This window comes from Plectropomus leopardus, chromosome 23 (assembly GCF_026936395.1).
Source record: "Plectropomus leopardus strain MGB_pleo_1.0 chromosome 23, ASM2693639v1, whole genome shotgun sequence".
Classification (NCBI taxonomy): domain Eukaryota; kingdom Metazoa; phylum Chordata; class Actinopteri; order Perciformes; family Serranidae; genus Plectropomus; species Plectropomus leopardus.
The window spans coordinates 20,897,981-20,921,424 of NC_142198.1; the positions used below are offsets into that span (position 1 = coordinate 20,897,981).

The 23,444-nt window shown below is 39.4% G+C and overlaps 1 protein-coding gene across 2 annotated transcripts in view; it reads left to right on the plus strand.

Moving 5' to 3' along the window:
• The window catches only part of exoc6b (exocyst complex component 6B), a 141,920-nt gene that overhangs the window by 33,129 nt on the left and 85,347 nt on the right, over window positions 1-23,444 (plus strand). For both annotated transcript variants that reach the window (XM_088073991.1, XM_088073992.1), the window contains exons 9-16: window positions 4,509-4,592; window positions 5,395-5,441; window positions 9,080-9,200; window positions 9,313-9,384; window positions 10,818-10,915; window positions 11,746-11,851; window positions 12,472-12,581; window positions 22,628-22,739. In XM_088073991.1, coding sequence (XP_087930117.1) covers window positions 4,509-4,592; window positions 5,395-5,441; window positions 9,080-9,200; window positions 9,313-9,384; window positions 10,818-10,915; window positions 11,746-11,851; window positions 12,472-12,581; window positions 22,628-22,739 — 750 coding nt within the window. The remainder of the gene's footprint in view (window positions 1-4,508; window positions 4,593-5,394; window positions 5,442-9,079; window positions 9,201-9,312; window positions 9,385-10,817; window positions 10,916-11,745; window positions 11,852-12,471; window positions 12,582-22,627; window positions 22,740-23,444) is intronic.

Genomic DNA, 23,444 nt, shown 5'->3' on the forward strand with positions numbered 1-23,444 from the left:
AGGGATGTTGGGAAACGGTAAACAGCTGCAAGGAAGGAGGAAACGAGGCAGGAAAACATTTTTGAAATGTTAGAAAGTTGAAGAAAAGAGCGATGAAGGAGAGACGAAAGAAGAAGGAGTGAATTGAAATGATAAACAAGTGGTAGTGATAAGAAGACAGGAGAGAGGGTAAAGGTCAGCGGAGGTGTGGCGGCGTTTCCAGGAAGGAGGGAGGAGAGAGTGAATCGGCTACGGAGCGATAAGGAGCGAGGAGACGGAGGTCACAGGGAGGTTAAAGGGGCAAAAACAGGAAGACGAGGGTGAAAACAAAACACGGGGGGAGAAAGATTAGAAAAAGGGGTGAGAGAGGAGGAGGAGAGGGGAGGAATGAAAGACAAGGAAAAGAGACGGAGGAGAGAGAAAAAGAGGAGAAGAGAGTTTAGTGTCGGGAAGGTGTTGAAAGGTCTGACCTTTTTGACCTCTGAGGTCAGCTGCGCTCGCTGCTCACACACACACACACACACACACACACACACACACACACACACGCGCGGCTGAATCTGTTTTCTCCATTAGAGCGGTGTGGCAGCGGTTTGAATGACAGGCCATTGGGCAGAGACGTGGATTTACCATTAGAAAAGAAAACCAGAGTATCCAGCACAGTTTGCTGCACTGGGCAGGAGGTCTGACTGGAAAATCATAAACACACACACACACACACACACACACACACACACACACACACACACACACACACACACACACACGGTTTGATTGTTAAATGAGAATGACTTGTACTCACACAGGCACGCGCATGTAACGGTTTCATTTATTTTTCTAGTAAACCTGGACGTGGAATCCCATTTGCAATCAAGACCACCACTTTCTCCGCTGTTTTTTTTTTTTTTCATCCGTTCTCCTCCATCCCTCCTTCTCTTTTCCGTGTTTAAAGTCCACGATTTTCCAGCCGGAGTCGAGCAGCGTCGGGGCACGAACAATACTCCTTTGTTACGCTCACACACGTGCGGCACGTTGAAATGTGGACAGAGTTGTGATCAGTGTAAACACGGGACTGCGGTCCAACACGCCGAGCGGAGGAGCGGAGAGCAGAGAGGCAGACTGGTCTGACTGGGAGCTCTGAGCTGCACCAGAACAGGACAGCTGGGACTCACCACACATGAAGACCTTTAATTTTTTAAAGGTCCCTTCCCGTTCTGGCTCGCCTTTTGTAAATTAAGTTTTCTTTTTTTATTTCTTTCAATTTGCTTCTGTTTTTTCTTTGTCCAATCTGTATTTTTATCTCTGTGTACTGTTTCTCTTCCTTTTGTGGCTTTGCAGCACTCACACACACACACACACACACACACACACACACACACACACACACACTATCAGCCCTGCGTTTCACCCCTCTCTCTCTGGGAGTATAGTGTATAACGAAGAGTTCATGGCCATTTGATGGCGCTCGATTGTTGAATACACATTGTTCAGCTGAGGGTCAATCTGGGAATTAAAGAATGTGGTTTTATCACCTCACAACATCAAACTGAACGAGGTTCCAAAACACTATCTAGATTACGACCAGTGAGAGTCGTGTTTCTACCATCCACTTTATTGTTTTGTTGTTACTTTGTGATGTGTTTTTAATGGACATTGTCCAGTAAAGGATTAAAGGACACAGTGCGACTTCAAGACAGAACTCCCGTCTGAATCTTTAGTTTTATTTAACTCTATTTGTATCCGATATATTTGTGTAGGTAATGTTTTAGTGTAGAAGCAGAGCTGACAGAAAGTACATAAACACAGCAATGTTGAATTTTCTGTTTAAACACGTAACTGATACTCTATGTATATTTACAAATAGTAATTTTCAGGGCTGGAAAAGGCTTAGAAAATTAAATGTACCCTGAAAGTTTGGAAAAGTCATTATTTTTTTATTTTTATTTTTTCAGAAACATGCATAATAACAGGTGGTGTGTTTAAGAACCATTGGTAATTTAAAAATCAATGATAATTTCAGTTTTTATGGTTTTTGGCTTTGATAAGTGGTGTAATTTTTGCTGATTTTTAAAGAAAATGGAAACAGATTAAAAATTTTAAAAAATCACCAAAACTTTTTAAAGGAAAAAAATCTAATTTTTTTCTTAAAAAAAAAAACAAAAAACAAAATCACCAACATTTTTTAAAGACAATTTTTTTTCTTTTTTCTTTAAAAAATATTATTTTATTTTTATCCCAGTTAAATTCTACTAAAGTTTTGAAAAACACAAAGATGTGCTTGTAAAAATCCCAAAATGTCTCTTTTTATTCTTGTATCTTTGTACCTCTTATCACAGTGATTTAGGGCATTGGTCACCTCACACATGTACATTTACTGTCTCTACCAGACTCCGCTGGTCAGCAGTGTTGATGTGTGTGTGCTGCTGCTGCTGGTGGTGGTGGTCTGGTCAGTCGGTAAGGGGGCATGTTTTCTGTCTGGACCTTGACTCTTATCTCTGAGCTCACCAGTGACTGTGGGTCCTGGTCTGGGTCTCAGATAGTCCACGAGTTTCTCACACACAGCAGAGAGAGGCAGATAAGACAGAGAGCTTCTGTGTAATGGAAGGAAAAAGATATGAAACGGTCCAGTTCAGAAAGCTGATTCTGTGTTTGTGTTTGAGTTTTGATGTCTGACCAGCGACGCCAACCCAAACTGAACCAGCGCTGGTCATCAAAGACTCGCTCTCTATCTCCCTCTTACTCACTCACTCACACACACGCCGCCTCTCACACGACCTTATCTCAACCTTCCCGTCATCCAGTGGCTCTAACCTTTAGTTTTTATACCTCATTAAATTCATCCTTCCCATAAAATCAGTAACAGCCTCAAACCTTAAAACATTTGGCAGCGTACCTCGCTATTGTCGATGAAGTGCAGCTTCACAGTTTGGACCACATGCAAAGTTTTCCAGTTTAAAGATGAATTAGTAATCCTGACAGCTGAGGAGGTATTGCAAGGACATATTGGACAAAAGACAATATTGTGACACATTTGTGTCCCTTAAAGGGTATTAACTGGTCCTTAAAGTCTTTAAAAGCCCTTAACATCCATAAAATGTCTAACCCAAGGATGTAAAATTTTACTGTTTAATAATATTTAAGGATTTATTGATTCTTTAAGAAGCTGAAACAGATGAAAAAAGGTTAAAACCATAATGCTTTCAATTATCTGTTCTTTATACTGTATTAAAAGGGTATTAGCAGGTCCCTACGTCCATAAAATTGCTTATCCAAGAAGGTAAAATGTTTTTAATAATATCTGAGGATTTATCAATCCTCTAAGAGGTTAAAACAGATGAAAAGGGGCAAAACAAATATTTTAATCATTTATTCTTTATACTATATTAAAGGTTAGCAGTTGGTCCTTACAGTCTTTAAAAGCCCTGCGAGTCCATAAAATGTGCTACCCAAGAATGTAATATATTACGTTTTAATAATACCTGAGGATTTATTGATTCTTTAAGAAGTTGACACAGATGAAAAAAAGGGTAAAACAAATTAGATTTCAATAATTTGTACATTTTATGTTTTTAAGTACTGGAAGACTTGCAAATTGTTGCTTTGAACACAAATTGCTATAAAAAACAATACAACAAACTATAAACTTGCCTCTGTGCAAGCAATGGCCATAACTAGAAGCATCATGTTTTGGGGTTAATCATCTGTGCGCCACTTTCTCGTGAACACGATATCTCAAGGCTGCCTTGAAGTAATTTTTTCATATTTGGCACAAACGTTCAACTGGACTAAACGATGAACTGTTGCTGGATGTTAGTGGTCAAAGGTTCAGTTCAGTGTGATCTTGCATTAGTCTCATTCTTGTGGATATGATGTCTCAAAAATGCTTTGAGGGAATTTCTTCAAATTTGGCACAAACGTTCACTCTAACTCTAGGATGAACAGGTTGGATTTTGGTGGTCAAAGGTTACTGTGACCTTGTTTGTGTCATTCTTGTCAACGTGATATCTCAAGAACACTTTGAGGGAATTTCTTCAATTTTGACAAAAACGTCTGATTGGACCTAACAATGAACTGATTTGAATTTGGTGGCCAAAAAGTCAAGGTCGAGGCGACCTTGACTTTGTTTCATTTGGGTGAATCTAATATCTGAAAATGTCCTTGAGGGACTTTCCTCAAATTTGGCACAAACGGTCACCTGGACTCAAGAATTAATTTTGATTAGATTAGATTAGATTTGATTAGATTCTGATTAGATTTTGGTAGTCAAAAGTCAAGGTCAATGTGAACTCACAGAACATATTATGGCCATAACTCAATATTTTATACCCTAATTGTGGCAAGTTTTCACAAACATGGATGTAAACTGTAAGTGCCACCTCACTGGTGCGTTTTTACCTGCCTCCTGTTATTGCTCGAACCTGGAAATATCATTTCCAGATCCCTCTTTAATGGTGTTAACAAGCCTTTTGGCTTCCTCCAACACTCCTCGTCTCTCGTCCACACAGTCTTACGTGTAATTTCTGTTTTAGGGTTTGCGTGATGTGTTTGAGAACTACTACAGAAAGCAGAGGAGGAAACAGGCTCGCCTTGTGCTGCAGCCCCACTCTAACATGGTATGACCCTGCACCGTCACTCCGTCTGTGTGTGTCTGAACTTTACATCACTCCTAACTACACCTGCACTCCTGCTGCACACACACTCCCCATCCTCCACTCACACACACTCACACACACACTCCCTCATCTATAACTCATATACCAACTACTGTAATTAGAAAAATTCATTTATTATCTGAAAATTATTAGTTTTAAAATTTAAATGTATTATCCATGTTTTCTGATGCAAATACCTGTGTAGTTGAATCTGATTAATTTTGTCGATGTTTTATTGATTCAGGTAGGTTAAAGGAATACTTCACTTTCAATTTCCGTTTATATTTCTGTTACTCACCCCGTGTTATGCCGAATCTGGGAAGAAAACTCCAAAAATCCAAAAACAAAGTAAGTTCTTAATTAATTTAAGTCCACATTTAATAACAGTAAAACTATACAAATACTTATTTTCCTGCACAAGTTGTTTAAAAGTTTGTAAACAGATGTTTTGATATAGTTTTGTTGTTGTTAAATGTGGAGCCCTATGATTTCAGCTCATCTGTAATTTTCTCAATTTTTGGATTCTTCGTCCACCACGAAGGTGTGCGAGAAAAACAAAGTTTTCTTAATAAAACTGAAGTAACACAGGGTAAGTAACTGATATACAAATGCTCATTTTAAGGGTGAAGTATTCCTGTTTATAGTATTCAGGGCTGATTGTTTTATCTGTTTTCTCTTCGCTGTTGGACTCTTTATCCCTCTTTCTGCTTGTCCTTTTCTTTCTCTTCCCTCTGTATATTTTGTCTTTCATTCACATTTCTAGCATGAGACTCTGGAGGGATACAGGCGGTACTTCAATCAAATTGTCGGGTAAGTCATCCATCCATCCATCCATCCATCCATCCATCCATCCATCCATCCATCCATCCATTCATCCAATTAGAAAAGCCATGAAAATCTTTATTTTAAAAACCTGTATAATAACACATGATGTGTTTAAAGACAGTTGGAAATTTTGATAATCCAATGATAATTTCTGTTTTTACACTTTCTGGCTGTGATAAATGGCAGGTTAGGAAGGCATGTTTTCTTGAAAAAAATCACAAAAAATTTGGAACGAAAAAAAAATTGTAAAGAAAGAAAAAACTAGGCCACAATTTGCTTTAAAAATGGCAAAAAAAGAGAAAAAAAATCATTTTTTTTAAAGAAAATATACTTTTGATGGCATGTTTTATTTTATTTATTTATTTTCTATTTAGTGGTAAATAAATTTAAAAAGGGGGGGTTAAAATACAAAATAATACAAAACTCAGCCATTTGAAGTTGTAAGCTCTTGACCTAAAACCAAATAATAAAAGTCCCTCCACAGTGCTTAAAAGAATATTGCATCACTCCCTCCCCTCTCATTGATCTCTTATATAATAAAATAAAAAATACTAATAAGTACCTATGGTCCTTAAATTGGCCTCAAAGTCGTGGAGAAGTCGTGGACATTTATTGATAAAAAAGCGTATGAACTCTGATCCATGTTTACATCCACATGTCATCTCTTTACCCTCCTCTCCATCTGTCCATCCACCCGTTGTTAGCCCTTTGTGTAACTTGGCAGGAGACGGAGTGAGAGACGGTGAGAAAGAGAAACTTTGAGTGAAAGCAAACATTCGGCGTTTAGCGACACCTCATTTCATTTCATCTGAGTGACTTTTGACCATTCGACATCTTTTCATCTCTGCTTCTCCCCAACCGCCTTTTTTTCCATCCTTTTTCATCCCTCTGGCCACACTCTCCCCTCCTCTCCTACAGTATATACTTTTCCTCTCATCCATCACTCCATCCAATTCTCTCCACTGCATTCACACACACACACACACACACACACACACACACACACACACACACACACACACACGGTGGTGACGATTGATAGAGTGTGTGTGACGGCGGTTGGCTTATTGCTGTTATTTCTTCTGTCTGTCTGACTGGAGCAGACGCTTCTACAAACACCGCCAAGACTGGACACTAACACACACACACACACACACACACACACACAATCTGTTATTCCCATTTTTAGAAAGTGCCATCCTGTGTCTCTTTCATCCTTTCATCTGCATCAGAAATTCAATCCTCCTTTTATTCTCCGTAACAACTAAAGTTTTCTTTTTGCAGTTGTTACTTACAAGAGTCAGGTGGAATAAAAGTTGTTATTGTCTTGCAGTCACGGCGTGTGCACAGAACAGAAAAACTAAATTAACCCTTTCAAAACCTGAGCATTGTTTGATTTCCTGCAAAAACACAGGGAGAAGGCAGTGAGCGACTCTGCAAGATTTGGCCCAAAAATTAACACTAATTTCATAAAAAGTTACAAGAAAATTACCTGAAAAAAGCACAAAAAGGAAGCAGGAAAATTACCCCAAAAAGGGCTGAAAATGGAAATAAATATATGTCTAAACTTTTTTTTTCTGTACTTTTCCAACAGTAATTTTAAATATCTAATTATAAAAATTATGAATATGATGTTCTGGACATTTTTTTTTCTATTTATTTATTTATTATTATTTTAAAATTTTCCCCTTTAAGAAAAAAAAAGGAATTTTCTGGTTATTTTTCTGGTCAGTGTCCGGCGTCCGAAATGTCCCCAGATGTACACTAAATAACAAAACAAACAAAAAAATAAATAAATACATTGAAGAATCTCAGTAGGACTGATGGTTCAAATCTCAGGTGCAGCTCTATCTGCTTTAATAAAAAAAGACACATCTTGAAATAAAATTGATTTTTTTTCTTAGCAAACAGCCAAATTTTAACAGTCTCTCAGAGGACTTTTACATTCTGCACCAGCCGGTCGAATTTATCGTCTGACACAAAACAGGAAGGCGACTCTGTGCACAGAGCAAATGGAAACAAAGTAAAAAGTGGAATAAGTTAAAGATCAATAGAAAATCCTCCTCAGTAATGACAAAGAGAAGACGAACGGTGCCCAGTGAGGCCACAAAGCCGACCGCAGCGTGGCTCATTGTGGTCTGGCGAGGCTCGGTGGGCATCAGACATGTTGTCAGTGGAGGTAAACCAAAGTCACTTTGATCCATCTAACACGGGCGTCGTTTCAAGAAAACAGTGCAGCGCATGATTGACGAGTGCGGTTCGTTGCTGAGACATCAGCAGCTTTCTGTGCTTGATCGGTTGAACGCGCTGCTTGCTGTGCTGTCATTAGTGCTTGTAAATGATGTTCAAACTCGGTAATTATGGCAGATTTCTGGAAAAGTTGTCAGAATTCCCCCAAACTTCCCACTGAAATCCATTTTTTTTAAAATATGAAGATGGAAATATTGTTTGCAGTAGCAGAATTATACTTTTACTTTGCTAATTTCCAGTTTTAATTGTTACACAGGGTTCATACGGTCATGAAAGAACTCCTGCAATTTCCAAATAGCAATTTCCATGCCTGGAAAGGTTTTTGAAAACTAAATATACCCTGAAAACTTTGATGTGTTCAAGGTTAGCGGTGTGTTTGAAAATACAATGACTTTTTCTGCTTTTACAGTTCTTGGTTGTCATAAATTGTGTAATTTTTGGTGATTTGAAAAAAGAAATCCCCAATATTTTTGGTCTAAAAATGGCCAGAAAAAATGTGTTCTTTTTTAAAAAAGAGAAAAGTCCTTCCAAACCCGTGGGCATATTTTCTTTAAAAATCATCATCAGAATTAAAAAAAACAAACAAAAAATACCTGAAATTCAGACAAAAATTGCCAATTTGTTTTAAAGAGAAGATTTTATCTAAATCCATGCGCACATTTTCCTTAAAAAGCACCAAAAAGAAAAAAAAGGAAAAAGAACAAAAAATTTTCTCTCTAAAATTTGCCAAAAAATTTAAAATAAAACATTCCCTCTGAAACTTCAGGCATGTTTTAAAAATGGCCAAAACATTTTAAAGAAAAAAAAAATCTTTTTCTCTACAAATTGCCAGGCTTTTTTCTTTTTAAAGGAAGAAATTCCTTTTAAATGTTCAGGCAAGTTTTCTTTAAACATGGCCAAAAACTTTTAAAAATACAATAAATAAATACATTTTAAAGAAAGTACATTCCCTTTAAATAATGACAGCAGCATAAATATAGAATACAGTCATTTTAAGTTGTAAGCTGCTCCACTAAAACCAAAATAAAAAACAAATGTTCCTCCTCAGTGCACATTTTTGCACCACCCCCTCCCCTCTCATAAATAATGAACAGTCCCTTAGTTATATTCAAATATTCAGTTCTTATCCTGTTGTGAATTTGTAATTTTTTAAAAAATAATATATATATATTTTAAAGCTTTTATACAGTAATGAAAAAGGACCGATAGGGCGTATCGATGGTGATTTCAGATGTCTGGTCTTTAAAATTTGCCTCAGCATCATGGAGGGTTCTGTGTAGTTAAGTTAAATAATTTTGGTGTATCATGAGGGACGCTCCGTCTTTATTGTCTTTCTCCTCTCTCTCTGTCCTCCTCCTCTTCTCTCCATCCAGATTCTTTGTCGTGGAGGATCACGTCCTTCACACCACGCAGGGTTTGGTCAACAGAGCGTACGTGGAGGAGCTTTGGGAGCTGGCGCTGTCCAAAATCATCGCTGCCCTGAGGACGCACTCAGTGAGGACAAACATATTAATGCACAAAAATACGCAATTTAAAGAGCACTGGCAAGACTTGGTGACGATAAACGGCGTCTGCAGCGCTCTGACTCGCTCTTCTGCCTCCTCAGTCGTACTGCGACAACCCGGACCTGGTGCTGGATCTGAAGAACCTCATTGTCCTCTTTGCTGACACACTGCAGGTTTGTGTCTGTGTGATTAACTGTCCACCGTGAAGAGACGGAAAGGCCCGCCGTCCCTGCAGCCCTCGTTAACATCATGCTGTATCCATTTTGGTGTTTTTGTACTTTTTGTTCTTGCGTTCAGACATCTTGGCACATGCTGAGTAAGCTATTTGACCCCGGGGGCCCATGAAACCTGCTCAGAGCATGTCGTGTAGTTTAGAAATGGACGGCTGCCAGTCTCTGAAGAAAGACTTTCTTTCTCAATTTGACCTTTTTCGAAGTAGAAAGTTTATCATCTGATGTCAGTTTGCTGTATTTATTCTCCGCTGTGTGTACGGACTGACCTGGATGGATGGAGTGTGATGGATGAGAGGATGGAGGGATGGAGGGGAGATGAAGAGGGGATGTGGGTAAAAACCGGACATTCAGAGATGAGTGAGAGAGAACAAGAGAGGGGAGGTGATGAATGGACGCTCACGGAGCTCAAAAGTTGTTCATGTGAAGTGATGAGGTGCCACTGAGCGGCTGAATTTACCCTCAAGCACGTCACCAAATGTGCCTTCACCTCTGTTGTATTTTAAGATGTTTTTTTTCTATAATTCTTACTTATAGAAAAACTTTTTTGAACACTTTTTATGCCTCCACGCCGGCGATTGCAGAGGCTGTTGGGAATTTTCTTGCAAAATATCAAGAAAACCTTGAGGAGATCTCTTCAAATTTGGCACAAATTTTCACTTTGATTCCACTCTGAAGTGATTAGATTTTGGTAAATTTTAGGTCAGAGGTAAAGGGCACGGTGACCTCATCTGTTTCATTCTAGTAAAAACGATTTCTGAAGAACCCAACGAAAATAAAGTGAATCCCACTGCATCAAAATAGAGTTTGTTTATCAAAAAAAAAAGTGTCGGTGGAGGATCCTCCTCACCCCTTGAGAGACGTCCTAGCTGAGACCCTAATGTCCTAAAATCCTGGCAATGTCCTAAAGTCATAGAAACTATAATCATAGAAACTTGCTAATATCCTAAAAATGTCATATAAGTCCTAGAAATGTCCAGAACACTTAGAAACATCCTGAATCCTAGAAACACCCTAAAAAACTAGAAATGTCCTAAAATCTTAGAAACGTCCTAAATACTAAAAACAGCCAAAAAGAATAGAAATGTCCTTAAATCCTACAATTATCCTGAAATCCTAGAAACATCCTACAATCTAAGAAATGTCCAGAAGACTGAGGAACGTCACAAATCCTTGAAACACCCCAAAATCCTTTAGAATGGTCCTAAAGTCTTTGAAATGTCCTAAAATCCCAGAAACGTACTGGGCTGCTAAGACTCGCCCTCGGCCCTTTGTCATCAGGTCATTTTGCAGAAGTTGCCCTCTGGCTCATCCATGTTGGCGTGTTGAGGTGTGGTTGGACACTGACTGGTCTCTCTGGTCTTTCCGTCCCGCAGGGTTACGGTTTCCCAGTGTCCCAGCTGTTTGACATGCTGCTGGAGATGAGGGAGCAGTACGGAGAGATCCTGCTCAAGAGATGGAACGTCACCTTCAGGTACTGATCAGCGCTGCGTCTGCACGCCACCGTGCAGATGATCTGTTTACAGCTGGGCACGGGGTGCGGAGTGCGTGCCGAAATGACCTTCCCCTCTCCAGTCAGGAGGTCACGAGGGTGCACCTAGTAGGCAGTGTTGGTTTGTGGGAAACGTCCTCGTCCTGGTTTTGAAGTTTTACGAGCAGCCAGAGAGAGGAAGTGTTTTAAAGCAAACGTCCGGAACATTCTCTGCCCTCCAGAATGGGTAGTACCCTTACAAGACTCTGTGTGTGTGTGTGCGCGTGTGTGTGTGTGTGTGTGTGTGTGTGTGTGTGTGTGTGTGTGTGTTTGGGCTTACATGCCATTGTTTCACCATCGCTTTTGTCCAATGACACCAGTGGGACTTGCAGCGAGAACGGACAAACAAACACACACACACTCTCTCTCTTTTTCACACACTCACTTGCTCACACACACATTTACACACACACACACACACACACACACACACACACACACACACACACACACTGGGGAAGCCGCAGGAATGTTGTGTTGTATTGTTGGAGAGGGAGCGCTCTCCGGTTCACGGCCTCTCCATGGAACGTTGGAACGTCCGAACTCTGGAGCGCCAACAAGAAGTGGGGGTGGTGGGAGAGGGGAGGGTGGTAAGAAAACCTCAAGCGTCAGAATGACCCCCAATGGGATGATTGTGTACATGCGTGTGTGTGTGTGTGAGAGTGAGAGAGGCTTATGGCATCTCACTCGCTCCTGTTTGCCTCTTTCATGGATCTGAAAATAGAGGATAGGATATTGGGAATTTACCTGTGATTTTGCGTCCTCCTCTGCAGGCAGGTGTTGGACCAGGACAACTACAGTCCGATCCCGGTCTCAACAGAGCAGGAGTACAGACACTACACTTCCCAGTTTCCCCTGCAAGACCCTGAACTGGAAAAGGTAAAAGAGTGACAGGAGACATGGTGTAAAAGAGTTCAAAATGAGCAAACAAACAAATTAAGAGAGATTAATGATGAAACAAAGTGTTGTTCTTCAGGGTTTATACGGTCATGAAAAACCTGGAAAAGTCATGATTTAAAAATAGCAATTTTCAGGCCTGGAAAAGTTTTGGAAATGTTATTGAATTTTGTTTCAAAAACCTGTGTAATAACACAGGATGTGTCCAAGAACTGTCAGAAATTTGAAAATCCAACACTAATTTCTGTTTTTATAGTTTCTGCCTGTGATAAATTGTGTAATTTTGGTGTTTTTTGAATAAAACATGGGCTTAAAGAAAAATCCCCCAAAAATTCTAAAGAAAAAAATGTTTTATTCAAAAATTGTCCCCCGCAAAAAAATGGCAAAAAATAATGTCTATTTTTTTTTTTTTTTTAAGAAAACATGGCCCACAGGTTTGAGAGGCCTGTAGAGAGAGGGTACAGTCTTTAAAATTTGCCTCAAAGTCATGAAAAGTTATGGAAATTTATTAGTAAAAATGTTCATGAATCCTGCAACTTCTGTGATGTTGCTCATGTGCAAAACAGGAAGTAAAAACTGAATATCCTTGTTTTCTCCTCCAGCTTCCCTTCCCCAAAAAGCTTCCCTTCTCTGAGTTTGTGCCAAAAGTCTACTGCCAGCTCAAAGAGTTCATCTACGCTTGTTTGAAATACTCCGAAGACCTGCATCTCAGGTACAAAACGTTTCCCTTTCATTTGTTCTCATGAATGTGCCCATGTGTCCCATTCCCATGAATGTGAGGGAATTTCTTCAAATTTGGCACAAACGTCCACCGTGACTCAACGATGAACTGATTAGATTTTGGTAGATGAAAGTCACTGTGAACTTGCATTTGTTTCATGCTTGTGTACGCAGTATCTAAAGAACCGCTTGAAGGAGATTTTTCATCTTTGGCACAAACATCCTTTTGGACTCAAAGATGAACTGATTAGATTTTGGTGGTTATAGTTCAAAGGTCAAGGTCACTATGAACTTCTCAGTCTCTTTCTTGTGAACACAATATCTCAAGTACATCTCAAGGGCTTAACGACAAACTAATTAGCTTTTTGTGGTCAAAGGTCAAAGACCAAGGTCAGTGTGACCTCGAATTTTTCTTATACTGCTCTATACTCTACACTATACTATTGAATGCAATATTTCTAGAACACCATGAAGGAGTTTCCTCAAATTCGGCACAGACATTCACTTGGACTCAGGAATAAACTGATTGCTATTTAGTGGTCAAAGGTCAAGGTCATCGTTACCTTGTGTGTCTTATTCTTGAGAACACAATATCTCAAGAACATCTGAAGGGAATTTCTTCAAATTTGGCAGAAAGACTCACTTTGACTCTAGAATTAAGTTATTAGATGTTGGTGGTCATAGGTCAGAGGTCAAGGTCACTGTGAGCTTGCATTCATGTCCATCGTTTGACATTGGATTGGCTTTTTTTCTAACAGTTGTGTTAAGTGATCATATGATATTGTGTAATGTTGATCAAAGGCCCCTAAATCAAATTGAATCGAAATCATATCAGACTTTGTGATATCGACAAATATCGTATCGTTGTCCGAAATATCGATTTATATCATATTGTGATGAAACTGATAATTTACACCCTTAGTCTATACATTGTTTTTTTTAGGAAAATCCTACATAGTACATCTTTTGACAGATACTTGTATTTGTAAAAGTATTTCTCACATTTCAATGATAGTATTTTATATAAAAAGTGACAGCAGTAGTTCCAGTAGTCAGAACTCAAACCAGTCCAGATTTACCGCTGCAGGATCTGAACTCTTGCTCTCGGCAGTGGGCTCACCACCACAATGTTTGCTTGCCCAAAAAAATATTTTTCTCCATCACTTTTCTGCCATTGTCCCTCTCCCACTTTCCCTCTTTTTTTGACTCTCGTACACACACATATGCACGCACGCACTCGGATACGGCAGACTTTCCTTCGTCGATTCTTTCCATTCTGACCAGGGATCTTTGTCTCATTAGATTTGGCCCGCACGACGACACACACACACACACACACACACACACACACACACACCAAAACTCAGCAATCAAGCCCAGCTTCTGTTCCATGTTTTGTCGAGGTTAAACAGTAACCTTCTGAGTGTGTGTGTGTAATGTGTGTGTGTGTGTGTGTGTGTGTGAGATGTGTGTGTATTGGTTACGGTTGATGGAAGAATTAACTAAAACAATGCAGCCACTTTTCTACTGAGGAGACGAGCAATCAGGAAACAACTTCCGCTGTCCAGAAGGATTCCACAAGGCTGGGATTCAGCCAAACACACACACACACACACACACACACACACACACACACACACACACACACACACACACACACAGAGAGAGATCAACATACATGGAGACACAAGCTCATACGTGCCCATAAACACACACAGGAAACTTGAACCCTGTATGTAACACTATAAGCCCCAAAGAGGCAAACATGTTTATGCACATTTTGCAACAAAACGCACACTGTGTATCCTTGTTTGATTTTATTTGATTTTTATTTGGAATTTTACTGCACAACAACTCACAGGAGCACCATGACATAAAAAAACTCAGTTGCCTTTATTTGGCTTTGTTTGATATGCAGGGGCAGGTTGTTCCATTAGGAGATCCCAGTATACAAAAATGGGCAGAACAGCTTTCCAGTTCATAGATTAGTAGTATTTGCAAATTGCAGTAGGGCTCCATGGTCTCAAAATATGACTACAGTCACAGTCTGCATCATTTTAGGTGTCACTGCTGCCGGCATATTATCAACATAAACTTAAAACAACAGTGGTCCCAAAATGGAGCCCTGTGGTACCCCACATGTGACCTCCATAACTTTGGACTGGGCCTCACCAGCTGTACACACCTGTTTCCTGTTTGGCGAGTAGGAGTTAAACCAATATACAGCTGTGTCTTTAAAGTCTGATTTGGTTGGTGGTTACAAACTTTGGCCCTTTATTTTATTCGTACTCATATTCCTGTGGGTCGTGTGGCTTTTTTTAGCGAGCATATTTGTGTGTGTGTTCAGTGTCTGCGTGTTCTACAGTGTTTCTCCGTGTGCATCTGTGTATAAACTCGTGCTTTTGTGTAAATAGATCTGTATTCCTGTTTGTATATGCTCATGCATGTGTATTAGTGTGTTGATTCTCCGTGGGGGCTGGGAACCAGTGAGGTACCATTGATCCGTGACCGGCGGAAGAAAGAAAGGCGGAGGGAGGAGGAGGAGGAGGAGGAGGAGGAGGAGGAGTGATTGGAGGCAAAAGTGATCAAAGTGAATTGGAAAGTAGAAAAAAGGAAAAGATATGAAAAGAAAGACAAACTATGAGTCTGTGTGAATTCACTGACTTTGGCTTGGTGGACAGAAAAGCGCCGACCCAGGAGGTGAAGCTGTGGCATTCGACCAAATTTAATTAAACCTTCATTTCAAAATGGGAAAGCTCAAGTAGCAGATTTCAGACTAATTGTAAAAAATGGTTTAGGTGTTTTATTTTTTTTTTTTAAATAAAGACCCTTAAGACCTTGAAATTAAAATGTAACTAGATATCCACTGAAAAACGCCACCAGCAATCTGAGAGTGATTCAAGCATGTGAAGTGATTGAAACATGAAGTGATTCAAATGGGACTCAAGGTTGTTGTTTTTATAAATTTTTTCTTAGAAAATTGTAAAAATGAAAAAAGAAAAAAAGACAATTTTTTCACTGTGATTTTGGCAGTAAAATAAAAGAAATAAATCAATTAAAAATCATATTTTTTTTCTCTAAAAATTGCCAATTTTTTTTTAAAAGAAAACATTCCATCCAAAACTGTGGGCATGTTTTCTGTAAAAATGTCAAAAAAATTCAAAGAAACCATTATTTCTTCATAAAAATAAAAGTAAAAAGGCTGGATTTCATCAAATTTGGAAAAACATGTTTTTCGAAAAATTAGAAATAAGAATCGCCCATCTTTGTGTATCTCTATTCAACACGTAATTGTGTAAAAACAAACAAACAAATAAAACCCATAAAGCTGAATGTTCAGGAAACCTTTTCTTAACCTTAAATAGATAAATAAACATAAGCCTGGCTGCAGCACCTCTCTGCAGGCAAAACAAGCTGCTGAGACACATGCATGCTCCCTATCAGTCAAATAAACGTGACAAAATATGTAAGCAGCAGTTATGTGAAAAAGTTGTGAAATCAGGAGCTTTTTTTGAGATGTTCCCGCTGATCCCGTCCGCCTTTGTCTGATTCTTCAGACTCTTTGAATCTGAAATCATCTGTCTAAATAACAAAAACTCCAGACAGATGTTTTCATGTGTAACAGTTTCTCTCCGGTCTCTTGCTGACCAGACAGCACTAATCGCTCTTTCAATCAGAGTAATGACTCCGCTATTTGACCTGGCTTGATTTCTACGCTCCTGCACACGCTGCTATCTGGTTACCACGGCGGCACGCCTTCCTGCCCGCTTCAAACGCACAGATGCGCCGGTCCGGAAGCAGACGGGATGATGGAGCGGGATTTTGGTCATTGATCCCTCTGAACTCTGACCTCTGTTTGCATTTCTGATTTGGAGGAGAGGGTGTGTGTGTGTGTGTGTGTGTGTGTGTGTGTGTGTGTGTGTGTGTGTGTGTGTGTGTGTGTGTGTGTGTGTGTGTGTGTGTGTGTGTGTGTGTGTTTGCGTGTGCGTGTGCGTGTGCGTGTGCGTGTGCGTACATGTTTTACTACTTTTCTGCTTCAAGATTTTATTCTTTGCACTATGTTTCTACCTCTCTGTGTGTTTTTGGCTCAGTCGCAGCAGCCCCGTACAAGTTTGGACATTTCTGTGATTTCAGGGCGTTTCTAGGATTTTAGGATATTTCTAAGACTCGAGATTTTGAAGATTTCAGGACATTTTGAGGATGTTTTAAGGATTTCAGGTTTCTAGAATTTCAGGATATTTCTAGTATTTCTGGACATTTCAAGAATTTTTGACACTTCTCTGATTTTCACAAATTTCTAGGATTTTAAGATGCTTCTAGGATTTCAGGACATTTCTAGAATTTGTGACATTTCTCTGATTTTTGGAAACTTTTTAGGATTTCAGGATGTTGCTAGGATTTCAGAACATTTTTGGATTTCATGTCATTTCTCTGATTCTTAAATATCAGGACATTTGTAGGATTTTAGGGCATTTCTATATGTTTGAGGACATTCGGGGCTCTTTCAGAGGGTGCGTGGGATCCACTGGCAGTAGAGAAGTAGTGAAGATGTGCAGTAAAGTAGCACATAACGCTCTCCAAAAGAGGGTTTTAGAGTAAACTGAAAGCAGTTTGTACAAGAAAACGTAGTCATTTACATCCAGTCGTCTGGCAGTTTTAGTTGTCTGTTATTTTGAATCTACAAAAGCTCACGAAGCAGAGACATCGCTTTAGATTTGACAGAGAGTGTCGGTTTGGCGGAGGATGCCGTGATTAAGACGGCACAGCAGAAACAGAAACAGAAACAGAAGATGAGGTGATGCTGGCATGGAAATTTGTGGGAAAGACATCAACCTGCAGCTTCGAGGGAGAACAACTGGACCAGTTTAACTCCTGGACCAGTTGGGGGCAGCCGCAGAGATGCCCATGAGCCTCACGCTCAACCCCAAACTTCTGCATTAGGAGACTGTGGGTGCGAATGTGTCGAACTGCGAAAATGAAGCAGGGTGTTGTTGAGAAAGACCATGCAATGTTCAGCCGGACTGTTCGAGGTAAAGACTGGAAAGAAAACAGATAACTGCAGATGAAAGTGAAAACACTTCTTGGCCACGATCTCGTCACAAGCCAAGACAATCAGATCATTCAAATTCAAATTGCATATGTCAATCTGGAGCGGGCTGTCTGATCACAAACACCAGCAGAGAAGCCAAAGTGCTTTTAAAGCTGGTTTGATGGAGCCAGTTCCCATGAATCACAGGTGCCACGGTTTGTTTTGCAGTTGGCACAGTATTGTTAAAGCAATCACAGAAATGAAAATATACACGCTTAAGCACATCTTTATGTATGAAGGATGCCTTTAGATTGAGCTAAGGTCTCATCCTGTGGTTTAGCAGTGCTGTTACATTTCGTGGGGACTATCAGAGTGTATGTTGCTGTGAGTTTATGTTTATGTCTTTGGCACTTCTAGCCTGTGGAGTATTACATCACCAGTGTGTCAGTTGAGCTTTTTTGGCAGCAAAACGTTGCCCCAAATTCAGTTAATTTAAAAGACATTCTGGTTTTTTTGTGTCTGATATATGTGGCAGTGCATTATGTTTGTATGGTGTCTGTACATTCGTACGTGAGTCCCATCCTTGTAAATGAAATACCTCAGGAACACCTTGAAGTATTTTCTTTGAATTTGGCACAAATGTCCACTTTGAGTCAAGGATAAACGGGTTACATTTTGGTGGTAAAAGGTCAAGGTCAAAGTGACATTGCATTTGTCTCACTCTTGATAAGTCCCATATAAGTCCCATGTCCCATACTTGTATATGAAATACCTCAGAAACACCTTTAGATAATTTATTCAAATTTGGCACAAACTTCCACTTGGATTCAACAATGAATTTATTAGAATATGGTGGTCAACGGTCAAGGTTAGTGTAACCTTGCATCTGTTTACTTTCCATGAGCTTAGTATCTCAATAACACCTTGAGAGAATTTCTTTATATTTGGCACAAACATCCACTTTGAGTCAAAGATAAACGGGTTAGATTTCAGTGGTAAAAGTTAATGGTCAAGGTGACCTTGCATTTGTCTCACTCTCGTTATTGCGATATCACAAGAATGTCTTGAGGGCATTTCTTCAAATTTGTCACAAATGTTCACTGGAACTCAAGATCGAAATTTTAAAGGGCAATGAGCAACTTTGCAAGAAATTTCTTGAAAATTGCAAGAAATTAGTATTTTTTTTTTAATCCGTAAAGCTATGATTATTATTATTGTCAAATTCTATATTGAAAATTATCTTAGATAATTATTAGATTTTTATGCACTTTTCTCAGGTCATTTCTTACTTACATTTTCTTTACTGTAAAACTGTATATCTTTTCTTTTTTGTGCTCATTTTCAGATAATTTTCTTTTCAATTTTTCCCATTTTTAGATGATTTTTGTGTCATTCCTTGTTAAGTCTCATGTTTTTGAAAAAAATGAAAGTCAGTTTGCTCAGATTTTAAAGGGTTAAAGGTACCAACACTTAGAGCAGCTCCACACACAGATAGAAACAGTATGTTGTGTACTTTGCTGGCAACGTGATGAGCACAGTTGATTTCTATTATGTGTGGGGACGAAGCTTTGTAGCACAGTCGCTGCTCCACGCTCCAGTAAGAACACTGTGTGTGTGTGTGTGTGTGTGTGTGTGTGTGTGTGTGTGTGTGTGTGTGTGTGTGTGTGTGTGTGTGTGTGTGTGTGTTTTTGCATGTTCCTCAACACTGTCCAGAGTGTGTTTGGTGGTGCAGTACGTGCATACCTGTGGCTTCCTGGCTCTGTGCGCTCTGACCTCGCACTGTTTTCTCTGCCGACTGCTTTTTTTTTTAATGTCATTGTTGTTGCTTTTTGTGTATTTTTAGAAAATACCTCTGTGCGTGTCCATCCATTCCTCACCGAGCTGTAAACATGCCTGCGCTGAAGGCACTTGGCTTCCTTTCGACAGGATCAGCCGCTGCGTGTTTATTGTGACTGATGGCGGCATAAATACAATGAAATCCAATCCAAATTCTGCGGTGTGTCTATATTTGTATGTGTGTGTGTGTGTGTGTGTGTGTTTGCAGAGTTCACTTGCACACATTGACTTTTTGCCACTCTCTCCCCACACACACAGCACACACACACACTCTCAAACACCATTTTTGTCCACTCGGCACTTCTGCCGCTCCAGGAATTTTTCCCCCCTGCTCCAAATTGTCGGAACGTTTTTAGGATTCCTCTGCTTTTTTGGAAACAAAGTGAGTTTGGAATTCCAGCTCTCGCTCTCCCTCAGGCGACGCTGTGTGTGTGTGTGTGTGTGTGTGTGTGTGTGTGTGTGTGTGTGTGTGTGTGTGTGTGTGTGTGTGTGTGTGTGTGTGTGTGTGTGTGTGTGTGTGTGTGTGTGTGTGTCTGTGTGTGTGTGTGTGTGTGTGTGTGTGTGTGTGTGTGTGTGTGTGTGTGTGTGTGTGTGTGTGTGTGTGTGTGTGTGTGTGTGTGTGTGTGTGTGTGTGTGTGTGTGTGTGTGTGTGTGTGTGTGTGTGTGTGTGTGTGTGTGTGTGTGTGTGTGTGTGTGTGTGTGTGTGTGTGTGTGTGTGTGTGTGTGTGTGTCTGTGTGTGTGTGTGTGTGTGTGTGTGTGTGTGTGTGTGTGTGTGTGTGTGTAGGTTGAATTCCAGGCACAGATAATTTACTGATTTGGTAGGAATGTGTTTGTTACCCACAGGGCTTTGGAATCGAACACATGCACTAAAACACACTCGAACACAGATTCCTCTTCATCATCGCGCAGCAGGAGAAAAGTGATCGCTTTTGTTTCCGCTTATTATCTCTGCGTGTGTGATTTGTGTTTGACCTCATCTGACCTTTTTGTGTGCGTGTGTGTGTGTGTGTGTGTGTGTGTTACACTATCAGGGCTCAATACTAGCTTTTGAAAAAACAAAGCATCAACTTTTGGTTGCCAAAACTGATATCGTGGTAGCTATTTTAGTCGTCTTAGGTTTACGCCTCAGTGCATAACCGTGGCCAGAGGCGTCATGTTTTCGGGCTGTCCTTCTGTTTGTCCGTACGTCCCATTCTGGAGAACCAGTTATCTTAAAAACAGCATAAGGATTTCTTTCAAAATCACATACAATTTAAAAAAAAAAAAGAAAAAATTGCCCAATTTTAAAGAAAAAAACAAATTTCTACACAAATGTAACAAACTGTTATTTTTAAAAATGTATATGAATATTGTTCTTCTTACCTCCTCCTGACTGTATTTATGATGTTGTGTGTGTGTGTGTCAATACTCTCCTCGTCTGTGTGTTCAAACTCATGTCGGAGTCAAACGGCGTCTGGACTCGCGCGGGCCTCAGTGTAGCTTTTTCGTGCAGTTTGACGCTTCCAGGAAACCAGTTATTAAACAGGAGGGCGACGCTCTGCCAGAGAGACACACGCTGCCATGAAAAACCTCACTGGACTCCCGAAATGGTGCAGAAATTTGTCTGGGTTTCTTCACCAAACATCGCCCACATTTCAAACATAACAAAAATCGATATTATGTCAGAGATTCTGTAAGTGGGTCTGATTAGCGCCATTAAACATTTGTTTTAAGAGGAAATACGAGCTTGTTTCTGATTTAGCTGCCTGCTGGTTTTCTCTGTGCCTTGTTGAAGTGCAGAGGTGGTAATTTTATGAAGGTTAAAAGTTTGAGGATGGGCTGCGTAAATATCAGCGGCGTCATTAGGCCTGAGAGTCGGAGACTTCAGCGCCAAATATTTTATACATTTAGATTTATAGTTTTAGATCAGAAGAGGCCTAAGGGACTGTTGTTTATCTTTTTTTTACCCTCCCTAAAGCTACTTTTTTCCCTGATGTATTGAGGGGGAAATGCATGTGTTTATACCACATGATAATGTTTAAGGACGGTCAGAAATTTGAAAATCCAACAATAATTTCTGTTTTTACTGTTTATGGTTATAATAAGTAATGTAATTTTGGTGATTTTTGTTTTGGCTGGCCTGCAGGTTCGAAAGGCAAGTTGTCTTCACAATCACCAAAAAAATGTAAAAGAAAAATTATAATTGCAAAAAAGCCCCAATTTTTTGGAGAAAAAAAAAAATCAACTGCTCAATTGATTAAAAAAAAAAAACACCTGTGTAAAAAAATAAAAAATAAATTAATATTTCAAAATGCCTCTAAAAGGTTAGAGAAAGAATATTGCCAAAAAATTAAAATAAAAAAAGCCTAAAAATTTTGCAGAAACAATAAATCCACAAAAAGTTTTTAAAAATCACCCCAAATTTTAATTTTTTTTTTTTTTAAATCAGCGGTTAAATAAATACAAGATACAGCCATTTAGGCCAAAATAAAAAAACATAAATCCCTTTCCAGTGTGTTAAGAATTATCTTACATGCCTCCCCCTTTTTGCACCACCCACTCCCACCTCACAGATAAGGAGCCGTCCCTTACATGAGGTAAAAACCTTGGTACTGTACCCTCGTCTTGTATTTGACTAAATGTACCTAGTTAGATTCTGACACTTTTAACAAAACTACAAGCTGTTTTTTTCCAGCTCTAGTCAATAAAGATTTAATGACAGCATTTGTAAAGTGTTCTGCTTTTACTCAGTACCAATTACTGACAACAAGTAATATTTTTATTAAGACATGAGCTAGACATGAGTACAAAATGTTTTATTATCAGCTTTTTAATATATTTTATTGATTTTATTTGTGTGTTCAGTCTTAAATCGCCTTTTAAAAGCAGTTTAAGTTCATTATTTTTCAGTCTCATCAGCAGATTTTAAGCAGTGTTAGACTTCTAATGAGCCTGACAGTTCACAACATGGTAATGTACTCATTTAAATTGGCTGACATTTAGGCTTTTTCCAAATGGAGAGATTCGCAGACTGAGAAATTCACTTAAAATATTTGTACTGGCTTTCAGACGCAGCAGCTCTCTGCAAGAAATGGAAGAAATCTGTAGCTATACAGTCACTGATTCTCTGCCCGTCTCTTTGTGTGTGTGTGTGTGTGTGTGTGTGTGTGTGTGTGTGTGTGTGTGCCCTCAGCTCCACGGAGGTAGACGATATGATCCGCAAGTCGACAAACCTGCTGCTGACCAGAACCCTCAGCCACTGTCTGCAGTACGCCATTAAAAAGAAGAATGTCGGGCTGGCAGAGGTAAAAAAAACAAAAACAAAACTAAACAAGACAAAAAAAACTTGTAAAAATCTTGCCAAACAAAAGTTGTTGAATACTGTTGCACAACTCGAGTGTTATGACACTCTGAATGGTCATTCCAGCTCATTTACTCCCTCAAAAACATCCATTTCCTCTCTACAACCTGTTGTTGTTGTCGTCAAAACGGCGTTACCAAGTGCTGATTTTTATTTCCCACTTTCCTCGCTCGATGATCAGCTCTAGGGCCCAGAGATCATTAATTCACAGGAACACGATGTAACGATGAGAGCGCCTCTCATGTCTGCACATATTAATTGTCAAACACAGCTGAATTTCAAAATAATGTGCAAAATATCGAGACAAATGTCCAAACTGAGGCTTGTGATGCAAAAACCAATAACACAAATGAGCGTTAGTTGACTGATTATAGAAGCAATTAAATATCTTTTATCTATTATGTGCTTTTGTTTGATTTTATTAAACCATTTCCACAAAAAATAAATAAAAAGAACATAATTCCCACACTGTCCGGTAGCACAGGAGATATTTTAATTTGTTTTCTGTTGCTTTTGGTTTTTCTCTCTTTAAAAAAAGCTCATCATAAGTCTGCAGCTCTTTCTCTGCTGGAAAATGTTTATATCAAAGGGACAGTTCACCCCCAAATCATAAATACTTATATTTATTAACCCTTTGAAACCGAAGCAA